The sequence below is a fragment of the Callionymus lyra genome, chromosome 13 (genome assembly GCF_982586985.1).
Source record: "Callionymus lyra chromosome 13, fCalLyr1.hap1.1, whole genome shotgun sequence".
Taxonomy (NCBI): domain Eukaryota; kingdom Metazoa; phylum Chordata; class Actinopteri; order Syngnathiformes; family Callionymidae; genus Callionymus; species Callionymus lyra.
In genome coordinates, this window is record NC_141830.1 from 3,586,501 (window position 1) to 3,614,024 (window position 27,524).

At 38.1% G+C, this 27,524-nt stretch overlaps 1 protein-coding gene across 1 annotated transcript in view; it reads right to left on the reverse strand.

The window, feature by feature from the left end:
* Positions 1-27,524, reverse strand: part of fig4a (FIG4 phosphoinositide 5-phosphatase a) — a 109,041-nt gene that overhangs the window by 7,799 nt on the left and 73,718 nt on the right. The window contains exons 18-23 of the mRNA XM_087806438.1: positions 18,799-18,857; positions 15,907-16,054; positions 15,737-15,820; positions 9,999-10,197; positions 4,638-4,723; positions 2,578-2,640 (exon numbers count right to left, since the gene is read on the reverse strand). Of these exons, the coding sequence (XP_087662564.1) occupies positions 2,578-2,640; positions 4,638-4,723; positions 9,999-10,197; positions 15,737-15,820; positions 15,907-16,054; positions 18,799-18,857 (639 nt within the window). The remainder of the gene's footprint in view (positions 1-2,577; positions 2,641-4,637; positions 4,724-9,998; positions 10,198-15,736; positions 15,821-15,906; positions 16,055-18,798; positions 18,858-27,524) is intronic.

The following is a 27,524-nucleotide window of genomic DNA, read 5'->3' on the forward strand; positions in this document are numbered from 1 at the left end:
CAGTCAGTAATAATATAGAAAACACAGTGAGTAATTTATTGAAAACACAGTCAGTAATAATATAGAAAACACAGTAAGTAATAATATAGAAAACACGGTCAGTATTAATATAGAAAACACAGTCAGTATTAATATAGAAAACAAAGTCAGTAATAATATAGAAAACACAGTCAGTAATAATATAGAAAACACAGTCAGTAATAATATAGAAAACACAGTCAGTATTAATATAGAAAACATAGTTAGTAATCTATAGAAAACCCAGTCAGTATAATATAGAAAACACAGTCAGTAATAATATAGAAAACACAGTCAGTAATAATATAGAAAACACAGTCAGTATTAATATAGAAAACACAGTCAGTATTAATATAGAAAACATAGTTAGTAATCTATAGAAAACACAGTCAGTATTAATATAGAAAACATAGTCAGTATTAATATAGAAAACATAGTTAGTAATCTATAGAAAACACAGTCAGTATTAATATAGAAAACACAGACAGTAATAATATAGAAAACACAGTCAGTAATAATATAAAAAACACAGTCAGTATTAATATAGAAAACACAGTAATCTATAGAAAACACAGTCAGTATTAATATAGAAAACACAGTCAGTAATAATATAGAAAACACAGTCAGTAATAATATAGAAAACACAGTAAGTAATCTATAGAAAACACAGTCAGTAATAATATAGAAAACACAGTCAGTATTAATATGGAAAACATAGTTAGTAATCTATAGAAAACACAGTCAGTAATTATATAGAAAACAGTCAGTAATAATATAGAAAACACAGTCAGTATTAATATAGAAAACATAGTTAGTAATCTATAGAAAACACAGTCAGTATTAATATAGAAAACACAGTCAGTAATCTATAGAAAACACAGTCAGTAATAATATAGAAAACACAGTCAGTAATAATATAGAAAACACAGTCAGTATTAATATAGAAAACATAATTAATAATCTATAGAAAACACAGTCAGTATTAATATAGAAAACATAATTAGTAATCTATAGAAAACACAGTCAGTATTAATATAGAAAACACAGTCAGTAATCTATAGAAAACACAGTAATCTATAGAAAACACAGTCAGTATTAATATAGAAAACACAGTAATCTATAGAAAACACAGTCAGTATTAATATAGAAAACAGTCAGTAATCTATAGAAAACACAGTAATCTATAGAAAACACAGTCAGTATTAATATAGAAAACACAGTCAGTATTAATATAGAAAACACAGTAATGTATAGAAAACACAGTCAGTATTAATATAGAAAACACAGTCAGTAATAATATAGAAAACACAGTCAGTAATAATATAGAAAACACAGTAAGTAATAATATAGAAAACAGTCAGTATTAATATAGAAAACATAGTTAGTAATCTATAGAAAACACAGTCAGTAATATTATAGAAAACACAGTCAGTAATAATATAGAAAACACGGTAATCTATAGAAAACACAGTAATCTATAGAAAACACAGTCAGTATTAATATAGAAAACACAGTAATCTATAGAAAACACAGTCAGTATTAATATAGAAAACACAGTCAGTATTAATATAGAAAACACAGTAATGTATAGAAAACACAGTCAGTAATAATATAGAAAACACAGTCAGTATTAATAAAGAAAACATAGTTAGTAATCTATAGAAAACACAGTCAGTAATTATATAGAAAACAGTCAGTAATAATATAGAAAACACAGTCAGTATTAATATAGAAAACATAGTTAGTAATCTATAGAAAACACAGTCAGTAATAATATAGAAAACACAGTAAGTAATAATATAGAAAACACAGTCAGTAATAATATAGAAAACACAGTCAGTATTAATATAGAAAACACAGTAATGTATAGAAAACAAAGTCAGTAATGTATAGAAAACACAGTCAGTACTGTATAGAAAACACAGTAATGTATAGAAAACACAGTAATGTATAGAAAACACAGTCAGTATTAATATAGAAAACACAGTAATGTATAGAAAACACAGTCAGTAATGTATAGAAAACACAGTAATGTATAGAAAACACAGTCAGTAATGTATAGAAAACACAGTAATGTATAGAAAACACAGTAATGTATAGAAAACACAGTAATGTATAGAAAACACAGTCAGTATTAATATAGAAAACAAAGTAATGTATAGAAAACACAGTAATGTATAGAAAACACAGTAATGTATAGAAAACACAGTCAGTATTAATATAGAAAACACAGTAATGTATAGAAAACACAGTCAGTATTAATATAGAAAACACAGTAATGTATAGAAAACACAGTAATGTATAGAAAACACAGTCAGTATTAATATAGAAAACACAGTAATGTATAGAAAACACAGTAATGTATAGAAAACACAGTAATGTATAGAAAACACAGTCAGTATTAATATAGAAAACACAGTAATGTATAGAAAACACAGTCAGTATTAATATAGAAAACACAGTAATGTATAGAAAACACAGTCAGTATTAATATAGAAAACACAGTAATGTATAGAAAACACGAGAGCTTCTAGGATGGACGTCACATGTTCTACTCACAAGCAGACGATGTTTGCCAGGTTGATGCTCCGGCGGTGCTGACTCTCTCCCAGACGAGCAAACCTGCCGACGATAACGGATCAAACGATGCTGTCGGATGAACGGAACCGAGTCCAGAGACACTTGATGTCTTCACATGAGTCTCAACATCCCTGAGCGACTGTTGCTCATCAAGTGACTTCAAGTTCCAATTAGTTTCTAATAATACAGTCACGACAAACGTCAACGAGGAGAAAACTGAGACACGTTTTGTTAGAATCCATCTTTTATTCGTCTCAACAGGAAACACTTTTATAGACTCGTAACCAACGGTGACGAGGTTTGAAAGAAGCTGAAGATCATGAATGACTTCAAAGTGTGTTTACGTTTGGCTTTTGTTGAATTAAAATAACAGATCGTTCTATACTTTAATGATGAATATATATTTATTACTGAATGATAGTTTGTATAACGATCGTGACCATGTTTTACACTCATTACTTTATAAAGCTGCTCTGAAATCTGGGCGAACGAGAGGTTACGAGAGTCCATGATGACTTAATAATGGCTTCACTCCTCCTCCAGCTGTAATCACGCTTTGTTTATACAACGAGTCCCTTGAAGGTGGAGACCATTGATGAGGCACAGTGACAAACCTCCATGCTTGACCAATCACAGCAGAGTGGGTGTGGTTATGATCAACAAGATTTAATCTCCAGAAAAACAAGTGTTTTCAGTGGGCGGAGCTTAAGATCATTTTCTAATGTTAATATTTAAATGAAAAGAGAGTTTTATATAAACACACACTGATGATACAATAGAGTCACACATCACAACAACACACACACACTGATGATACAATAGAGTCACACATCACAACAACACACACACACTGATGATACAATAGAGTCACACATCACAACAACACACACACACTGATGATACAATAGAGTCACACATCACAACAACACACACACTGATGATACAATAGAGTCACACATCACAACAACACACACACTGATGATACAATAGAGTCACACATCACAACAACACACACACACTGATGATACAAAAGAGTCACACATCACAACAACACACACACACTGATGATACAATAGAGTCACACATCACAACACACACTGATGATGCAAAAGAGTCACACATCACAACAACACACACACTGATGATACAATAGAGTCACACATCAAAACAACACACACTGATGATACAAAAGAGTCACACATCACAACAACACACACACTGATGATACAATAGAGTCACACATCATGACAACACACACACTGATGATACAATAGAGTCACAACAACACACACTGATGATACAATAGAGTCACACATCACAACAACACACACACTGATGATACAATAGAGTCACACATCACAACAACACACACACACTGATGATACAAAAGAGTCACACATCACAACAACACACACACACTGATGATACAATAGAGTCACACATCACAACACACACTGATGATGCAAAAGAGTCACACATCACGACAACACACACACTGATGATACAATAGAGTCACACATCACAACAACACACACTGATGATACAATAGAGTCACACATCACAACAACACACACACTGATGATACAATAGAGTCACACATCACATCAACACACACACTGATGATACAATAGAGTCACACATCACAACAACACACACTGATGATACAAAAGAGTCACACATCACAACAACACACACACTGATGATACAATAGAGTCACACATCACAACAACACACACACTGATGATACAATAGAGTCACACATGACAACAACACACACACTGATGATACAATAGAGTCACACATCACAACAACACACACACTGATGATACAATAGAGTCACACATCACACTCGTAACCTCTCGTTCGTCCAGATTTCAGAGCAGCTTTATAAAGTAATGAGTGTAAAACATGGTCATGATTGTCATACAAACCATCATTTAGTAATAAATATATATTCATCATTAACTTCTGGTCTGAAGGTTCCATCTGTGTCACGTCATGTTGTTCTGGACGTGAAACGACCAACTGAGAAAACTCACCTCTCGTAGATGAGAACGTCTTCATCGGCCGCAGGTGCGTCCAGGTCAAGGCCGTACGGCTCCTTGCACACCTGCTGCTGGACCTCCTGAGCAGAAGATGAGGTCGGGGGTCAAAGGTCGTGTGGACAGAAAGCCTCATTGAGACACAGAGTCTTAAATCTGATACAAGACATGTATTAAAACATGTGATGATGAGCACAGGTTTGTGAACATGAATATATTTGTAGTTCCTCCGGGTCTGTGGAGCATCTAAACCAGACGGATCTTCTCAATGATCCTGATTTATAATCTTGATTTATTTGTTATTGTTATCAACGAGCCTCAGAAACAAACTTCACAGCATTAAATGAAAATAATCTCAAGACTGTGAAACATACAGTGGTTCCTCAATATGTCGCTGTTTTGTTTCTTCAAATCAGACAGTACTGCCCATAGACCTGTATACATATATACATAGACCTGTATACATATATACATAGACCTGTATACATGGACCTGTATACATATATACATAGACCTGTATACATAGACCTGTATACATATATACATAGACCTATATACATAGACCTGTATACATAGACCTGTATACATATATACATAGACCTGTATACATAGACCTGTATACATACATACATAGACCTGTATACATAGACCTGTATACATGGACCTGTATACATATATACATAGACCTATATACATAGACCTGTATACATAGACCTGTATACATATATACATAGACCTGTATACATATATACATAGACCTGTATACATAGACCTGTATACATATATACATAGACCTGTATACATATATACATAGACCTGTATACATAGACCTGTATACATATATACATAGACCTATATACATAGACCTGTATACATAGACCTGTATACATATATACATAGACCTGTATACATAGACCTGTATACATATATACATAGACCTGTATACATATATACATAGACCTGTATACATAGACCTGTATACATATATACATAGACCTGTATACATAGACCTGTATACATATATACATAGACCTGTATACATAGACCTGTATACATATATACATATACCTATATACATAGACCTGTATACATAGACCTGTATACATAGACCTGTATACATATATACATAGACCTATATACATAGACTTATATACATAGACATATATACATAGACCTGTATACATAGACCTGTATACATAGACCGATATACATATATACATAGACCTGCATACATAGACATATTTATATATACCTATATACAAAGACCTATATACATATAAACATAGACCTGTATACATAGACCTATATACATATATACATGAACATATATACATAAACATATATACGTAGACCTATATACGTATACAGACACGTATACTTATACACATGTATGTCTAAGTATATATGTGTAAGTATATATGTCCATGTATATAGGTCCATGTATATAGGTCTATGTATATATGTATATAGGTCCATGTATATAGGTCTATGTATACAGGTCTAAGTATACATGTATATAGGTCTATGTATATATGTATATAGGTCCATGTATATAGGTCTATGTATACAGGTCTAAGTATACATGTATACAGGTCTATGTATATATGTATACAGGTCTAAGTATACATGTATATAGGTCTATGGTACTGCCCAGGAAACGCTGCCCTCCAAGCATGCCTTTCTACACACCGCTCCATTTAGTGACGGCTGATTGGTCGCTACAAATGCTGCATTTAAACGACGCGTCCGTGTTGTCGTGACGAACGGCGGAGATGGATTGGCTGGGCGGCAAAGCATCACGAGTTCAGGGAGGATCATAAGGGCCACAACATGAAAAGTCACTGCTTTGGTTTATAAACGAGGAGCCGCTGTACGTCAGATGTTTGCATCAGCCTGAGCGCTGTTACGTAATAGAAGCATTATATCTTATTAGTATTATATCCGTGTAATTATTCTTTCTGCCACCAGGCGTAATGTCATGTAAACACAGGAACAACAACAACCATCTCACACACGCGCTCCATGAGTGTGAAGCGAGCCGCTGTAATTACATGTTACAGAACCCGTGACTTCCTCCTCTCGGCAGTAAACCGTTCCTTCAGCAGCTGTGCTGGACACGTGAGACCTTCACCTCCAGAAGAAGAACGCACGAGAGGCTTTCACGGCGTAAACGCTGCTGTGAAAGGATTCGATCGGTGGAGGATAAACCTCTACACCTGAGAAGGAATCACCACAACTTTCGTGTCGGTGATCAACACAGACCATGTATATAAGAAGGTTCAGAGTAGACTGTACTTTCTGAGGAGGCTTCGATCATTTAACATCTGCAAGAAGCTCCTCTGCATGTTCTACCAGTCTGTGGTGGCCAGTGTTCTATGCTGTGGTGTGTTGGGGTGGAAATGTGTCCAAGAGGAGGTCAACAGGTTGCACAGGTTGATCAGGAGGGCTGGCTCTGTGGTTGAAGCTGGACTCACTGGTGACAGTTACTGAGAGGAGATCATTGAACAAACTACTGTCCATCATGATGATGACTATCATCCTCTGAACACTGTCATCAGTGAGCAGAGAAGCAGATGAAGCACGAATGCTCCTACCCAGGTGCAACACTAATAGACTCAGGGACTCATTCATCCCTCGGGCTATTAAATTGTACAATTCTGAGTTCGGGGGCAGGAGTGGAGTGAAAGTATCTGGATGTTCTGTTCTATGTTAGTCTTTGTATCCTTTGTCTATGTTGTTTTTCTTTGATCTATGTTCTTTGTTTTTATCTTTAGACTTGATTGTGTCATCTTGTTCTTTGTCTTTATTGATTGTGTCATTTTGTTCTTTGTCTTTATGATTGTGTCATCTTGTTCTTTGTCTTTATGATTGTGTCATCTTGTTCTTTGTCTTTATTGATTGTGTCATCTTGTTCTTTGTCTTTATTGATTGTGTCGTCTTGTTCTTTGTCTTTATGATTGTGTCATCTTGTTCTTTGTCTTTATTGATTGTGTCATCTTGTTCTTTGTCTTTATTGATTGTGTCATCTTGTTCTTTGTCTTTATGATTGTGTCATCTTGTTCTTTGTCTTTATTGATTGTGTCATCTTGTTCTTTGTCTTTATTGATTGTGTCACCTTGTTCTTTGTCTTTATGATTGTGTCATATTGTTCTTTGTCTTTATTGATTGTGTCATCTTGTTCTTTGTCTTTATTGATTGTGTCATCTTGTTCTTTGTCTTTATGATTGTGTCATATTGTTCTTTGTCTTTATTGATTGTGTCATCTTGTTCTTTGTCTTTATGATTGTGTCATCTTGTTCTTTGTCTTTATTGATTGTGTCATCTTGTTCTTTGTCTTTATGATTGTGTCATCTTGTTCTTTGTCTTTATGATTGTGTCATCTTGTTCTTTGTCTTTATTGATTGTGTCGTCTTGTTCTTTGTCTTTATGATTGTGTCATCTTGTTATTTGTCTTTATGATTGTGTCATCTTGTTCTTTGTCTTTATTGATTGTGTCATCTTGTTCTTTGTCTTTATTGATTGTGTCATCTTGTTCTTTGTCTTTATTGATTGTGTCATTTTGTTCTTTGTCTTTATTGATTGTGTCATCTTGTTCTTTGTCTTTATGATTGTGTCATCTTGTTCTTTGTCTTTATTGATTGTGTCATATTGTTCTTTGTCTTTATGATTGTGTCATCTTGTTCTTTGTCTTTATGATTGTTTCATCTTGTTCTTTGTCTTTATTGATTGTGTCATCTTGTTCTTTGTCTTTATTCATTGTATCATCTTGTTCTTTGTCTTTATGATTGTGTCATCTGTGTGCAGCCAGTAACCAACACTAATACACTAACTTAGTGTGTGTTTGTGCAACCAGTAACCAACACTAATACACTAACTTAGTGTGTCTTTGTGCAGCCAGTAACTAACACTATTACACTAACTTAGTGTGTGTGTGCAGCCAGTAACCAACACTATTACACTAACTTAGTGTGTGTGTGTGTAGCCAGTAACCAACACTAATATACTAACTTAGTGTGTGTTTGTGCAGCCTGGGACCAACACTAATACACTAACTTAGTGTGTGTTTGTGCAGCCAGTAACCAACACTAATACACTTAGTGTGTGTTTGTGCAGCCAGTAACCAACACTAATACACTAACTTAGTGTGTGTTTGCGCAGCCAGTAACCAACACTAATACACTAACTTAGTGTGTGTTTGTGCAGCCAGTAACGAACACTAATACACTTATTTAGTGTGTGTGTGTGCAGCCAGTAACCAACACTAATACACTAACTTAGTGTGTGTTTGTGCAGCCAGTAACCAACACTAATACACTAACTTAGTGTGTGTTTGTGCAGCCAGTAACCAACACTAATACACTAACTTAGTGTGTGTTTGTGCAGCCAGTAACCAACACTAATACACTAACTTAGTGTGTGTTTGTGCAGCCAGTAACCAACACTAATACACTAACTTAGTGTGTGTGTGTGCAGCCAGTAACCAACACTAATATACTAACTTAGTGTGTGTTTGTGCAGCCAGTAACCAACACTAAAACACTTAGTGTCTGTTTGTGCAGCCAGTAACCAACACTAATACACTAACTTAGTGTGTGTGTGTGTGTTTGTGCAGCCAGTAACCAACACTAATACACTTAGTGTGTGTTTGTGCAGCCAGTAACCAACACTAATACACTAACTTAGTGTGTGTGTGTGTTTGTGCAGCAAGTAACCAACACTAATACACTTAGTGTGTGTTTGTGCAGCCAGTAACCAACACTATTACACTTAGTGTGTGTGTGTGTTTGTGCAGCCAGTAACCAACACTACTACACTTACTTAGTGTGTGTGTGTGCAGCCAGTAACCAACACTAATACACCAACTTAGTGTGTGTTTGTGCAGCCAGTAACCAACACTAATACACTAACTTAGTGTGTGGAACTCTTTATGGAAGTTTGTACGTATAATAGACACAACAACAGTTGAGCTAAAGCAATAAATATATTTTTGTTATTAGAATCCATTTATTTAAAGTGACAGTTCATCCAAACTTCCCTCATGTTCTCACGTCGACTGATGTTGATTATTTTCAGAGTAACTTGTTTATTTTTAGAGTTCTAGACACAAATGTTTGTTCATTTTAATGTAGCGACTGGAGCACAGTCCTGAACAATTCTTCACAAGATGGACGTTACAGTCGAGCAGTTTGAAGGTATTTGGATGTTTTTAGTCTTTTTGGACGAAGACGAAGACAACTGAGCTCCAGTCGCTACACTAAAAATGAACAAACATTTTTGTCTACAACTCTAAAAAAAACTCATGAGTAGAACATGAATCCCTCAACATGTGAACAAAAGTAGAAGATGCATCTTCCTGACCTCCTGCGTGCGATGGTTCTCCCCGGACTCGGCGAGAACCTTCACCGGCGTCGAGCGCTGGGACACGGATCCGTCGTCGTCGCGCTCGTCCTCGGAGTCGTCCTCAGACGTGCTGGAGATGGCCTCCTCGCTCGGGGGAGGCGGCGCGCTCGCCGCCGTCTTCCTCTGCAGCAGCGTCTCCTCCTTGCTGCTCTTGTTGCTGCCAGACGAAGGAACACTTCAGAGTCGACACTTGCGAGTCCAGGGATTGATATGAAGGCCGTGATACTGAAGGTAATTATCCCTGGTGTTATCTCTGGGTCAAGGTGACCCGAAGGCCCGAAAAAACAAAAGTGTTACATGAATACATATGCAGTGTAGTGTGTGTGTGTGCAGCCAGTGACCAACACTAATAACACTAACTCAGTGTGTGTGTGTGTGTTTGTGCAGCCAGTAACCAACACTATTAGACTAACTTAGTGTGTGTTTGTGCAGCCAGTGACCAACACTAATAACACTAACTTAGTGTGTGTGTGTGTTTGTGCAGCCAGTAACCAACACTAATAACACTAACTTAGTGTGTGTGTTTGTGCAGCCAGTAACCAACACTAATAACACTAACTTAGTGTGTGTGTGCAGCCAGTAACCAACACTAATAACACTAACTTAGTGTGTGTGTGCAGCCAGTAACCAACACTAATAACACTAACTCAGTGTGTGTGTTCAGCCAGTAACAAACACTAATACACTAACTTAGTGTGTGTTTGTGCAGCCAGTAACCAACACTAATACACTAACTTAGTGTGTGTTTGTGCAGCCAGTAACCAACACTATTACACTAACTTAGTGTGTGTTTGTGCAGCCAGTAACCAACACTGATACACTAACTTAGTGTTTGTTTGTGCAGCCAGTAACCAACACTATTAGACTAACTTAGTGTGCGTTTGTGTAGCCAGTAACCAACACTATTAGACTAACTAAGTGTGTGTTTGTGCAGCCAGTAACCAACACTAATACACTAACTTAGTGTGTGTGTGTGCAGCCAGTAACCAACACTCATACACTAACTTAGTGTGCGTGTGTGCAGCCAGTAACCAACACTAATACACTAACTTAGTGTGTGTTTGTGCAGCCTGGGACCAACACTATTAGACTAAGTGTGCGTTTGTGCAGCCAGTAACCAACACTATTAGACTAACTAAGTGTGTGTTTGTGCAGCCAGTGACCAACACAAATACACTAACTTAGTGTGTGTGTGTTTGTGCAGCCAGTAACCAACACTATTAGACTAACTTAGTGTGTGTTTGTGCAGCCAGGGACCAACACTAATACACTAACTTAGTGTGTGTTTGTTTGTGCAGCCAGTGACCAACACTATAAGACTAACTTAGTGTGTGTTTGTGCAGCCAGTAACCAACACTATTAGACTAACTAAGTGTGTGTTTGTGCAGCCAGTAACCAACACTATTACACTTACTTAGTGTGTGTGTGTGCAGCCAGTAACCAACACTAATACACTAACTTAGTGTGTGTGTGTTTGTGCAGTCAGTAACCAACACTATTAGACTAACTTAGTGTGTGTTTGTGCAGCCAGTAACCAACACTCATACACTAACTTAGTGTGTGTGTGTTTGTGCAGCCAGTAACAAACACTAATACACTAACTTAGTGTGTTTTTGTGAAGCCAGTAACCAACAATAATACACTAACTTAGTGTGTGTGTGTGTGTGTGTGCAGCCAGTAACCAACACTAATAACACTAACTTAGTGTGTGTGTTTGTGCAGCCAGTAACCAACACTAATAACACTAACTTAGTGTGTGTGTGCAGCCAGTAACCAACACTAATAACACTAACTTAGTGTGTGTGTGCAGCCAGTAACCAACACTAATAACACTAACTCAGTGTGTGTGTTCAGCCAGTAACAAACACTAATACACTAACTTAGTGTGTGTTTGTGCAGCCAGTAACCAACACTAATACACTAACTTAGTGTGTGTTTGTGCAGCCAGTAACCAACACTATTACACTAACTTAGTGTGTGTTTGTGCAGCCAGTAACCAACACTGATACACTAACTTAGTGTTTGTTTGTGCAGCCAGTAACCAACACTATTAGACTAACTTAGTGTGCGTTTGTGTAGCCAGTAACCAACACTATTAGACTAACTAAGTGTGTGTTTGTGCAGCCAGTAACCAACACTAATACACTAACTTAGTGTGTGTGTGTGCAGCCAGTAACCAACACTCATACACTAACTTAGTGTGCGTGTGTGCAGCCAGTAACCAACACTAATACACTAACTTAGTGTGTGTTTGTGCAGCCTGGGACCAACACTATTAGACTAAGTGTGCGTTTGTGCAGCCAGTAACCAACACTATTAGACTAACTAAGTGTGTGTTTGTGCAGCCAGTGACCAACACAAATACACTAACTTAGTGTGTGTGTGTTTGTGCAGCCAGTAACCAACACTATTAGACTAACTTAGTGTGTGTTTGTGCAGCCAGGGACCAACACTAATACACTAACTTAGTGTGTGTTTGTTTGTGCAGCCAGTGACCAACACTATAAGACTAACTTAGTGTGTGTTTGTGCAGCCAGTAACCAACACTATTAGACTAACTAAGTGTGTGTTTGTGCAGCCAGTAACCAACACTATTACACTTACTTAGTGTGTGTGTGTGCAGCCAGTAACCAACACTAATACACTAACTTAGTGTGTGTGTGTTTGTGCAGTCAGTAACCAACACTATTAGACTAACTTAGTGTGTGTTTGTGCAGCCAGTAACCAACACTCATACACTAACTTAGTGTGTGTGTGTTTGTGCAGCCAGTAACAAACACTAATACACTAACTTAGTGTGTTTTTGTGAAGCCAGTAACCAACAATAATACACTAACTTAGTGTGTGTGTGTGTGTGTGTGCAGCCAGTAACCAACACTAATAACACTAACTTAGTGTGTGTGTGTGTTTGTGCAGCCAGTAACCAACACTAATAACACTATCTTAGTGTGTGTGTGTGTGTTTGTGCAGCAAGTAACTAACACTAATAACACTAACTCAGTGTGTGTGTGTGTGTTTGTGCAGCCAGTAACCAACACCAATAACACTAACTCAGTGTGTGTGTGTGTGTGTGCAGCCAATAACCAACACTAATACACTAACTTAGTGTGTTTTTGTGAAGCCAGTAACCAACACTAATAACACTAACTTAGTGTGTGTGTGTGTGTGTGCAGCCAGTAACCAACACTAATAACACTATCTTAGTGTGTGTGTGTGTGTGGGTGTGCAGCCAGTAACCAACACCAATAACACTAACTCAGTGTGTGTGTGTGTTTGTGCAGCCAATAACCAACACTAATACACTAACTTAGTGTGTTTTTGTGAAGCCAGTAACCAACACTAATAACACTAACTTAGTGTGTGTGTGTGTGTGTGTGTGTGTGTGTGTGTGTGTTTGTGCAGCAAGTAACCAACACCAATAACACTAACTCAGTGTGTGTGTGTGTTTGTGCAGCCAGTAACCAACACTAATACACTAACTTAGTGTGTGTTTGTTTGTGCAGCCAGTTACCAACACTATTAGACTAACTTAGTGTGTGTTTGTGCAGCCAGTAACCAACACTAATAACACTAACTCAGTGTGTGTGCGTGTTTGTGCAGCCAGTAACCAACACTAATACACTAACTTAGTGTGTGTTTGTGCAGTCAGTAACCAACAATAATACACTAACTTAGTGTGTGTTTGTGCAGTCAGTAAACAACACTAATACACTAACTTAGTGTGTGTGTGCAGCCAGTGACAAACACTAATACACTAGCTTAGTGTGTGTGTGCAGCCAATAACCAACACTAATACACTAACTTAGTGTGTGTGTGCAGCCAATAACCAACACTATTACACTAACTTAGTGTGTGTGTGTGCAGCCAGTAACCAACACTAATAACACTATCTTAGTGTGTGTGTGTGTGTGTGTGTGTGTTTGTGCAGCCAGTAACCAACACCAATAACACTAACTCAGTGTGTGTGTGTGTTTGTGCAGCCAGTAACCAACACTAATACACTTACTTAGTGTGTGTGTGTGCAGCCAGTAACCAACACTAATACACTAACTTAGTGTGTTTTTGTGAAGCCAGTAACCAACACTAATACACTAACTTAGTGTGTGTTTGTGCAGTCAGTAAACAACACTAATACACTAACTTAGTGTGTGTGTGTGCAGCCAGTAACCAACACTAATACACTAACTTAGTGTGTGTTTGTGCAGCCAGTAACCAACACTATTAGACTAACTTAGTGTGTGTTTGTGCAGCCAGTAACCAACACTAATACACTAACTTAGTGTGTGTTTGTGCAGCCAGTAACCAACACTATTACACTAACTTAGTGTGTGTTTGTTTGTGCAGCCAGTAACCAACACCAATAACACTAACTCAGTGTGTGTTTGTGCAGCCAGTAACCAACACTAATAACACTAACTTAGTGTGTGTTTGTGCAGCCAGTAACCAACACTAATACACTAACTTAGTTTGTGTGTGCAGCCAGTGACAAACACTAATACACTAGGTTAGTGTGTGTGTGTGCAGCCAGTAACCAACACTATTACACTAACTTAGTGTGTGTTTGTGCAGCCAGTAACCAACACTATTACACTAACTCAGTGTGTGTGTGTGTTTGTTTGTGCAGCCAGTGACCAACACTAATAACACTAACTTAGTGTGTGTGTGTGTTTGTTTGTGCAGCCAGTAACCAACACTAATAACACTAACTTAGTGTGTTTGTGTGTATGTGTTTGTGCAGCCAGTAACCAACACTAATAACACTAACTTAGTGTGTGTGTGTGTGTTTGTGCAGCCAGTAACCAACACTAATAACACTAACTTAGTGTGTGTTTGTGCAGCCAGTAACCAACACTAATACACTAACTTAGTGTGTTTTTGTGCGGCCAGTAACCAACACTAATACACTAAGTTTGTTTTTGTGCAGCCAGTAACCAACACTAATACACTAACTTAGTGTGTGTGTGTGCAGCCAGTAACCAACACTAATACACTAACTTAGTGTGTTTTTGTGCAGCCAGTAACCAACACTAATACACTTAGTGTGTGTTTGTGCAGCCAGTAACCAACACTAATAACACTAACTCAGTGTGTGTGCGTGTTTGTGCAGCCAGTAACCAACACTAATACACTAACTTAGTGTGTTTTTGTGTAGCCAGTAACCAACACTAATAACACTAACTCAGTGTGTGTGGGTGTTTGTGCAGCCAGTAACCAACACTAATAACACTAACTTAGTGTGTGTGTGTGTTTGTTTGTGCAGCCAGTGACCAACACTAATAACACTAACTTAGTGTGTGTTTGTGCAGCCAGTAACCAACACTAATACACTAACTTAGTGTGTGTTTGTGCAGCCAGTAACCAACACTATTACACTAACTTAGTGTGTGTTTGTGCAGCCAGTAACCAACACTAATACACTAACTTAGTGTGTGTTTGTGCAGCCAGTAACCAACACTAATACACTAACTTAGTGTGTGTTTGTGCAGCCTGGGACCAACACGACACACGAACACACTTCAAAGAGATTGTAATGAAATGAGTGGAAAAATAGATTCTCCAGGAATACGATGTCAAATAAATGTGTCTACGAGGACACGGTGACACACGGTGACACACACAGTAACACACGGTGACACACACTGACACACACCGACACACAGGAGCATAAACAAATTAGGTCTCCACACGCCACTGACCCGAGGACTGATTTCCCCGTTTCTTCTGGCTTGCGAACAGTGAAGGGACTCGGATCCACACCCAAGGTTTTGGGCATGAATTCTCTGCAGGAACAAAACAGGAAAATGAATAAACGACAGGAAGCTCCGAGTCTCCGTCGTCAGAGAGTTTGGGTCCGATGTCGTCTCACCGCGCAGAGTTGGTCATCTCGATGCAAAACGTGTCGTCGAAGGACGTGAGCTCGTACGGCATGAAGAACTCCGTGTAGAGGTCGATGCTCTCGTCGTATCGGTTCACGCGCTTCACCGACACTTTCTTCATGGTGTCCTGACACGGAACTGAAGCAGAAGTTTCGTTAGTGTATTAACGGTGCCGTCTCGCCTGCAGTTCATACAAAACTCTGAAGCCAGAATTCTGAGCCGCTCTAGTAGAAGAACTCACATTTCTCCTTCAAACTCTTCACTGGCTGCCAGTTTCTTTCAGGATCATTTTAAAATTCTGGTTCTTACTTTCAGATCTATTCATGGTCAGACCTTCCATCAGTGATCTGATCCAGACTTACACCCCAACTCGGGCTCTGAGGTCTGTGGATCAGAATCTACTGATGGTTCCTGAACTTCCGGACCAGAGGAGAGAAATATTTGTGTTTGATGATCTACTGACTCCTTCAAGAAACATCTGTGTTTGATGATCTACTGACTCCTTCAAGAAACATCAGTGTTTGATGATCTACTGACTCCTTCAAGAAACATCTGTGTTTGATGATCTACTGACTCCTTCAAGAAACATGTGTGTTTGATGATCTACTGACTCCTTCAAGAAACATGTGTGTTTGATGATCTACTGACTCCTTCAAGAAACATCTGTGTTTGATGATCTACTGACTCCTTCAAGAAACATCTGTGTTTGATGATCTACTGACTCCTTCAAGAAACATCTGTGTTTGATGATCTACTGACTCCTTCAAGAAACATCTGTGTTTGATGATCTACTGACTCCTTCAAGAAACATCTGTGTTTGATGATCTACTGACTCCTTCAAGAAACATCTGTGTTTGACGATCTACTGACTCCTTCAAGAAACATCTGTGTTTGATGATCTACTGACTCCTTCAACAAACATCTGTGTTTGATGATCTACTGACTCCTTCAAGAAACATCTGTGTTTGATGATCTACTGACTCCTTCAAGAAACATCTGTGTTTGATGATCTACTGACTCCTTCAAGAACCATCTGTGTTTGATGATCTACTGACTCCTTCAAGAAACATCTGTGTTTGATGATCTACTGACTCCTTCAACAAACATCTGTGTTTGATGATCTACTGACTCCTTCAAGAAACATCTGTGTTTGATGATCTACTGACTCCTTCAAGAAACATCTGTGTTTGATGATCTACTGACTCCTTCAAGAACCATCTGTGTTTGATGATCTACTGACTCCTTCAAGAAACATCTGTGTTTGATGATCTACTGACTCCTTCAACAAACATCTGTGTTTGATGATCTACTGACTCCTTCAAGAAACATCTGTGTTTGACGATCTACTGACTCCTTCAAGAAACATCTGTGTTTGATGATCTACTGACTCCTTCAACAAACATCTGTGTTTGATGATCTACTGACTCCTTCAAGAAACATCTGTGTTTGATGATCTACTGACTCTTTCAAGAAACATGTGTGTTTGATGATCTACTGACTCCTTCAAGAAACATCTGTGTTTGATGATCTACTGACTCCTTCAAGAAACATGTGTGTTTGATGATCTACTGACTCCTTCAAGAAACATGTGTGTTTGATGATCTACTGACTCCTTCAAGAAACATCTGTGTTTGATGATCTACTGACTCCTTCAAGAAACATCTGTGTTTGATGATCTACTGACTCCTTCAAGAAACATCTGTGTTTGATGATCTACTGACTCCTTCAACAAACATCTGTGTTTGATGATCTACTGACTCCTTCAAGAAACATCTGTGTTTGATGATCTACTGACTCCTTCAATAAACATCTCAAGACACTTTTATTTGACCTTTACCCTGAATTTCTGAGACTCCTGTGTTTGTCTTGTGTTGATCTTTTAAAGTATATATTTAAACTGTGTATTGTTTGTGATTGTTTAAGCGCTTTGTGACCCTGGTCTAGTTTTTGAACCATGAAAATACTTAAACACACACATAAGTGACGAACAACTGCAGACTCGACCAGTTGTTCCATTTGAAAGAAAAGGGCGTCATAAAGATTAGTAACAGTTAACTATTTAAACTAAATTTACTACTTTTAATGGGATTGTTTGTTTTACAAAACCCTTCCCTGACTTGAGCAGGTCCTCACAGAGATCCTTGGTTTTAGCCACTGTGAACTTTCCTGAATCTTTTTTTTCAAATGTAAATGAAAGCTGAGAAATATTTTTCTCCACAACGATGGTCTTTATATCCGTCGGCTGTGGTTGAATAAAAGTACTGGACTCAGTATTGGCTGCTGGTTCAAGGACGGTCTTGCATATGAAAAAAAAAAACCACATTCATTGAAGGACAAAGAAAAGTTTGGGACCATTTTCTTGAATATCTCACAAAAAAAAACTATTCTCCAGGTAACGAATCAAGGACAATAAAAAGTATAAATGTGTATCTTTATTGTACTGAGACAGTGCTTTGTGTATTTTAATCATTTATTTTTTTGGGGGAGATTTTTTAAAGTAATGTTTTTTTGGTTTGTTTTTCGGTTTCGCTCGTCAGATGGAAATTTCTGTCTGAATGTTTTGTAAGAATTCAAAAATATCAATAAAAAGAGACTTAAAAACCTTTAGTCAAGATAAGAATGAGAATAATTCCAGGCTCCACTATTATACTGTATATTTTTGGGGTTTTTTATCTGGAAAAATACTTTTTTCTTGAGTTTGTAGAAAAGATAATGAGTAAAAAAAAAATCCATTATTGTATTGTATCGATGCCATAAAAACAGAACGGATTGATAAACGACGAGAAGAAAACGACGAGCGCAGGCGTGGCGTCACCTTTAACCTCAAGGACAACAAGTTAAAGGTCAAGACGTGAAGCTGGAACGACAACCTCTCCATGTACCTTCATCGTAGGGCACAGGCAGGAACGACAGGATTCTCTCCGACCACCAGAGGGTGTAGCTGAGGACAGACAGAGGTAGATTTGAGTCCCTGTGGCGAAACAAAACCCAGAAGCCAAAATTGAAACGACGTCCTGCGCAGAGAGCGACGTTCCCAGCATGCAGCAGGATTTGTACTCATTTCAAAGAACGAAGAGCACTTGAGTAAGAAGCACAAGAAAAGCGGGTTAATTGTTATTACATCATGACAGTTGTTTATCCGGAGAAATCTTCCTGGTGATCGTGGCAGAGGAAGAACCTTTAGAAAAGACGAGCATCTTTATTTTCCTGCGACTGAAACAGCTGAGCCCCAGAGGCTGAACTTAGTCAATTGTTTGCTAGAAATCAAACAATGAGTGAAAACACTTTACAGCTAAATGTGGACAAAACTGAAACACTGGTGATTGTTGATGATAAGATTCCAGGGTTGAGTCAGTACTTGGGTGACTTAGGTCAGTCTGTCAAACTGAGCCTGAGAAACCTGGGTGTTGTATTTGATAAAGACATGTCTCTTGTTCAACACTGCAGAAAACTGACCAGAAACTGTTTCCTTCGACTGAGAAAAATCTCTAAACTTAGGAAAATGTTGTCGGAACATGATCTGGATCTTATAATCCATGTGTTTGTTTCTTCTCGTCTGGACTATTGTAACAGTTTGTTTTCATGTCTTAACAAGAAGGATCGTCTCGTCTGCAGTTGATTCAGAACTCTGCAGCCAGAATTCTGAGCCGCTCTAGTAGAAGAACTCACATTTCTCCGATCCTTAAAACTCTTCACTGGCTTCCAGTTTCTTTCAGGATCAACTTTAAAATTCTGGTTCTTACTTTCAGATCTACGTATTCATGGTCAGGCTCCTCCTTACATCACCGATCTGATCCAGCCTTACACCCCAGCTCGGGCTCTGAGGTCTGTGGATCAGAATCTACTTATGGTTCCACGCACACGACTCAGGACCAGAGGAGAGAAATCTTTTCAGGCTGTTGCTCCTAAGCTTTGGAACGATCTTCTCTCTCTTTGCTCTTGAAGGATCTACTGACTCCTTCAAGAAACATCTGTGTTTGATGATCTACTGACTCCTTCAAGAAACAGCTGTGTTTGATGATCTACTGACTCCTTCAAGAAACATCTGTGTTTGATGATCTACTGACTCCTTCAAAAAACATCTGTGTTTGATGATCTACTGACTCCTTCAAGAAACATCTGTGTTTGATGATCTACTGACTCCTTCAAGAAACATCTGTGTTTGATGATCTACTGACTCCTTCAAGAAACATCTGTGTTTGATGATCTACTGACTCCTTCAAGAAACATCTGTGTTTGATGATCTACTGACTCCTTCAAAAAACATCTGTGTTTGATGATCTACTGACTCCTTCAAGAAACATCTGTGTTTGATGATCTACTGACTCCTTCAAGAAACATCTGTGTTTGATGATCTACTGACTCCTTCAAGAAACATCTGTGTTTGATGATCTACTGACTCCTTCAAGAAACATCTGTGTTTGATGATCTACTGACTCCTTCAAGAAACATCTGTGTTTGATGATCTACTGACTCCTTCAAGAAACATCTGTGTTTGATGATCTACTGACTCCTTCAAGAAACATCTGTGTTTGATGATCTACTGACTCCTTCAAGAAACATCTGTGTTTGATGATCTACTGACTCCTTCAAGAAACATCTGTGTTTGATGATCTACTGACTCCTTCAAGAAACATCTGTGTTTGATGATCTACTGACTCCTTCAAGAAACATCTGTATTTGATGATCTACTGACTCCTTCAAGAAACATCTGTGTTTGATGATCTACTGACTCCTTCAAGAAACATCTGTGTTTGATGATCTACTGACTCCTTCAAGAAACATCTGTGTTTGATGATCTACTGACTCCTTCAAGAAACATCTGTGTTTGATGATCTACTGACTCCTTCAAGAAACATCTGTGTTTGATGATCTACTGACTCCTTCAAGAAACATCTGTATTTGATGATCTACTGACTCCTTCAAGAAACATCTGTGTTTGATGATCTACTGACTCCTTCAAGAAACATCTGTGTTTGATGATCTACTGACTCCTTCAAGAAACATCTGTGTTTGATGATCTACTGACTCCTTCAAGAAACATCTGTGTTTGATGATCTACTGACTCCTTCAAGAAACATCTGTGTTTGATGATCTACTGACTCCTTCAAGAAACATCTGTGTTTGATGATCTACTGACTCCTTCAAGAAACATCTGTGTTTGATGATCTACTGACTCCTTAAAGAAACATCTGTGTTTGATGATCTACTGACTCCTTTAAGAAACATCTGTGTTTGTTGATCTACTGACTCCTTCAAGAAACATCTGTGTTTGATGATCTACTGACTCCTTCAAGAAACATCCGTGTTTGATGATCTACTGACTCCTTCAAAAAACATCTGTGTTTGATGATCTACTGACTCCTTTAAGAAACATCTGTGTTTGATGATCTACTGACTCCTTCAAGAAACATCCGTGTTTGATGATCTACTGACTCCTTCAAGAAACATCTGTGTTTGATGATCTACTGACTCCTTCAAGAAACAGCTGTGTTTGATGATCTACTGACTCCTTCAAGAAACATCTGTGTTTGATGATCTACTGACTCCTTCAAAAAACATCTGTGTTTGATGATCTACTGACTCCTTCAAGAAACATCTGTGTTTGATGATCTACTGACTCCTTCAAGAAACATCTGTGTTTGATGATCTACTGACTCCTTCAAGAAACATCTGTGTTTGATGATCTACTGACTCCTTCAAGAAACATCTGTGTTTGATGATCTACTGACTCCTTCAAAAAACATCTGTGTTTGATGATCTACTGACTCCTTCAAGAAACATCTGTGTTTGATGATCTACTGACTCCTTCAAGAAACATCTGTGTTTGATGATCTACTGACTCCTTCAAGAAACATCTGTGTTTGATGATCTACTGACTCCTTCAAGAAACATCTGTGTTTGATGATCTACTGACTCCTTCAAGAAACATCTGTGTTTGATGATCTACTGACTCCTTCAAGAAACATCTGTGTTTGATGATCTACTGACTCCTTCAAGAAACATCTGTGTTTGATGATCTACTGACTCCTTCAAGAAACATCTGTGTTTGATGATCTACTGACTCCTTCAAGAAACATCTGTGTTTGATGATCTACTGACTCCTTCAAGAAACATCTGTGTTTGATGATCTACTGACTCCTTCAAGAAACATCTGTATTTGATGATCTACTGACTCCTTCAAGAAACATCTGTGTTTGATGATCTACTGACTCCTTCAAGAAACATCTGTGTTTGATGATCTACTGACTCCTTCAAGAAACATCTGTGTTTGATGATCTACTGACTCCTTCAAGAAACATCTGTGTTTGATGATCTACTGACTCCTTCAAGAAACATCTGTGTTTGATGATCTACTGACTCCTTCAAGAAACATCTGTATTTGATGATCTACTGACTCCTTCAAGAAACATCTGTGTTTGATGATCTACTGACTCCTTCAAGAAACATCTGTGTTTGATGATCTACTGACTCCTTCAAGAAACATCTGTGTTTGATGATCTACTGACTCCTTCAAGAAACATCTGTGTTTGATGATCTACTGACTCCTTCAAGAAACATCTGTGTTTGATGATCTACTGACTCCTTCAAGAAACATCTGTGTTTGATGATCTACTGACTCCTTCAAGAAACATCTGTGTTTGATGATCTACTGACTCCTTCAAGAAACATCTGTGTTTGATGATCTACTGACTCCTTTAAGAAACATCTGTGTTTGTTGATCTACTGACTCCTTCAAGAAACATCTGTGTTTGATGATCTACTGACTCCTTCAAGAAACATCCGTGTTTGATGATCTACTGACTCCTTCAAAAAACATCTGTGTTTGATGATCTACTGACTCCTTTAAGAAACATCTGTGTTTGATGATCTACTGACTCCTTCAAGAAACATCCGTGTTTGATGATCTACTGACTCCTTCAAGAAACATCTGTGTTTGATGATCTACTGACTCCTTTAAGAAACATCTGTGTTTGTTGATCTACTGACTCCCTCAAGAAACATCTGTGTTTGATGATCTACTGACTCCTTTAAGAAACATCTGTGTTTGATGATCTACTGACTCCTTTAAGAAACATCTGTGTTTGATGATCTACTGACTCCTTCAAGAAACATCTGTGTTTGATGATCTACTGACTCCTTCAGGAAACATCTGTGTTTGATGATCTACTGACTCCTTCAAGAAACATCTGTGTTTGATGATCTACTGACTCCTTCAAGAAACATCTGTGTTTAATGATCTACTGACTCCTTCAAGAAACATCTGTGTTTGATGATCTACTGACTCCTTCAAGAAACATCTGTGTTTGATGATCTACTGACTCCTTCAAGAAACATCTGTGTTTGATGATCTACTGACTCCTTCAAGAAACATCTGTGTTTGATGATCTACTGACTCCTTCAAGAAACATCTGTGTTTGATGATCTACTGACTCCTTTAAGAAACATCTGTGTTTGTTGATCTACTGACTCCTTCAAGAAACATCTGTGTTTGATGATCTACTGACTCCTTCAAGAAACATCCGTGTTTGATGATCTACTGACTCCTTCAAAAAACATCTGTGTTTGATGATCTACTGACTCCTTTAAGAAACATCTGTGTTTGATGATCTACTGACTCCTTCAAGAAACATCCGTGTTTGATGATCTACTGACTCCTTCAAGAAACATCTGTGTTTGATGATCTACTGACTCCTTTAAGAAACATCTGTGTTTGTTGATCTACTGACTCCCTCAAGAAACATCTGTGTTTGATGATCTACTGACTCCTTTAAGAAACATCTGTGTTTGATGATCTACTGACTCCTTTAAGAAACATCTGTGTTTGATGATCTACTGACTCCTTCAAGAAACATCTGTGTTTGATGATCTACTGACTCCTTCAGGAAACATCTGTGTTTGATGATCTACTGACTCCTTCAAGAAACATCTGTGTTTGATGATCTACTGACTCCTTCAAGAAACATCTGTGTTTAATGATCTACTGACTCCTTCAAGAAACATCTGTGTTTGATGATCTACTGACTCCTTCAAGAAACATCTGTGTTTGATGATCTACTGACTCCTTCAAGAAACATCTGTGTTTGATGATCTACTGACTCCTTCAAGAAACATCTTAAGACGTTTCTATTTGTTCAGCCTTTTCCTTGATTTTCTGGAACTCCTGTGTTGTTCTCAGTATTATCTTGATCTTTAAAGTATATACTTTTTTGAGTATTGTTTTGATTGTTTAAGCGCTTTGTGACCCTGGTCTGGAAAGGCGCTATATAAATAAATATTACTTACTTACTTACTTACATGAGATCGTACTCGTGTGATTTGTGAAGCAACAATCCTTCAAATTAAAAGCATGCGCTCACAAATTCAACAGCTTTTTGAGGCCAAAAGATAACGACCACGAGTGAATCCTTAAAGACTCGCAGGTGATTTGAAACATGATTGAATGAGAATGTGCTTCGTTTTGTTTAAAATAAGTATAGTTTAAGTGATATTTCAAAGCAGGATCTGATGTAGAACTTGATGCCTTTACATCAACAGAACATTAACCAACATTCAAACTGAACTAGTGAGATCAGGCGAAGTAATAATGTCATAATTACCAACAGAACTCGATGAATTACGTCCCAGAAGGACCGACGTGTAAAAATCCAACATTGAAATGAAAGAAAGGCTTAGAAAATAAATCCTTTTGTTGGATCACAGCGACCGCCGGGTTCTTCCCACCGAGCGTTCTGCTACAGACCACAAAGAAAGACGAAAACCTCTCGATAGTTCCGTTTCTATTACATGCTAAATTACTTTTTAAGTGCAAACGCCAACGGTTCAAGGTTACTTGTTGTACATTACTTTGGTTTTTGGTGTACAGTATAAGGCTCTGATTAGGATTAATACCATTATTATCTCTTACTCTTGAGCCCCTCAATCCAGGGACGGGAAGGCAGGTGAGGCAGTGCCTCACCTCTCAATGCGCAATCCATCACATACTGCGTTGATACATGCAGTTGACGCTGATCTCTGAAGGTCAATATAATGCGTTTATTTGCCTTGATTTTTCCAGTCTGGTTCATGTCTTTAACCATTAAAGTTGAACCTTTGTAAGGGTCTTTTTAGTTCTGCTGATCGGAGATACAAACGCGGTGAAAAGGCAAAGTTTCAGACACAAACTAATCATCGAAGTAAGTCAGATCCATCGAGGCGTCATAATGCTGTCGAGCGAACTATCGCTAGGAATTCTTCACTCTTGAGCCAAATTTAAGAGTTTCTCGCTGAACTTTACGGCAACTTCCCCTCAGTAGGAGGAAGTAAACGCCCGGCTTTCAAATTAAGAGCATCTGCGTCTTCCTTGTAATCCTTTAATATCACGGTCGTACTCTGTACTGTTTAAATCAACGTTTGCTCAACCTTTTTTTTTTAATTATTTACTATTTAATTCATTTTTTCTATATCTATCGATTATTTAAATCGAGTTTATAGTGATTTTTTCATAGAATAGACTTTCATCCAATTGAAAAGTCTCAGATCATTAAATATGGTTAAAGATTTTGAACATATCACTTTAAATAAATTGATAATTAGAATAATAAAGACGATGTTTATGAAGCTTTAAATCAATATTCATCTACAATGGAATACGGCCATAGATCTAGAGGACGTAGATTAACATCCCACAAAATATCAACCACAATTCAATATAGACTAGAAGAACTCACATTTCTCCTTTAAACTCTTCACTGGCTGCTCTAGTAGAAGAACTCACATTTCTCCTTTAAACTCTTCACTGGCTGCTCTAGTAGAAGAACTCACATTTCTCCTTTAAACTCTTCACTGGCTGCTCTAGTAGAAGAACTCACATTTCTCCTTTAAACTCTTCACTGGCTGCTCTAGTAGAAGAACTCACATTTCTCTTTCAAACTCTTCACTGGCTGCTCTAGTAGAAGAACTCACATTTCTCCTTCAAACTCTTCACTGGCTGCTCTAGTAGAAGAACTCACATTTCTCCTTCAAACTCTTCACTGGCTGCTCTAGTAGAAGAACTCACATTTCTCCTTCAAACTCTTCACTGGCAGCTATAGTAGAAGAACTCACATTTCTCCTTCAAACTCTTCACTGGCTGCTCTAGTAGAAGAACTCACATTTCTCCTTCAAACTCTTCACTGGCTGCTCTAGTAGAAGAACTCACATTTCTCCTTCAAACTCTTCACTGGCTGCTCTAGTAGAAGAACTCACATTTCTCCTTCAAACTCTTCACTGGCCGCTCTAGTAGAAGAACTCACATTTCTCCTTCAAACTCTTCACTGGCTGCTCTAGTAGAAGAACTCACATTTCTCCTTCAAACTCTTCACTGGCTGCTCTAGTAGAAGAACTCACATTTCTCCTTCAAACTCTTCACTGGCTGCTCTAGTAGAAGAACTCACATTTCTCCTTCAAACTCTTCACTGGCTGCTCTAGTAGAAGAACTCACATTTCTCCTTCAAACTCTTCACTGGCTGCTCTAGTAGAAGAACTCACATTTCTCCTTCAAACTCTTCACTGGCTGCTCTAGTAGAAGAAGTCACATTTCTCTTTCAAACTCTTCACTGGCTGCTCTAGTAGAAGAACTCACATTTCTCCTTCAAACTCTTCACTGGCTGCTCTAGTAGAAGAACTCACATTTCTCCTTCAAACTCTTCACTGGCTGCTCTAGTAGAAGAACTCACATTTCTCCTTCAAACTCTTCACTGGCAGCTATAGTAGAAGAACTCACATTTCTCCTTCAAACTCTTCACTGGCTGCTCTAGTAGAATAACTCACATTTCTCCTTCAAACTCTTCACTGGCTGCTCTAGTAGAAGAACTCACATTTCTCCTTCAAACTCTTCACTGGCTGCTCTAGTAGAAGAACTCACATTTCTCCTTCAAACTCTTCACTGGCCGCTCTAGTAGAAGAACTCACATTTCTCCTTCAAACTCTTCACTGGCTGCTCTAGTAGAAGAACTCACATTTCTCCTTCAAACTCTTCACTGGCTGCTCTAGTAGAAGAACTCACATTTCTCCTTCAAACTCTTCACTGGCTGCTCTAGTAGAAGAACTCACATTTCTCCTTCAAACTCTTCACTGGCTGCTCTAGTAGAAGAACTCACATTTCTCCTTCAAACTCTTCACTGGCTGCTCTAGTAGAAGAACTCACATTTCTCCTTCAAACTCTTCACTGGCTGCTCTAGTAGAAGAACTCACATTTCTCCTTCAAACTCTTCACTGGCCGCTCTAGTAGAAGAACTCACATTTCTCCTTCAAACTCTTCACTGGCTGCTCTAGTAGAAGAACTCACATTTCTCCTTCAAACTCTTCACTGGCCGCTCTAGTAGAAGAACTCACATTTCTCCTTCAAACTCTTCACTGGCTGCTCTAGTAGAAGAACTCACATTTCTCCTTCAGACTCTTCACTGGCTGCTCTAGTAGAAGAACTCACATTTCTCCTTCAAACTCTTCACTGGCTGCTCTAGTAGAAGAACTCACATTTCTCCTTCAAACTCTTCACTGGCCGCTCTAGTAGAAGAACTCACATTTCTCCTTCAAACTCTTCACTGGCTGCTCTAGTAGAAGAACTCACATTTCTCCTTCAAACTCT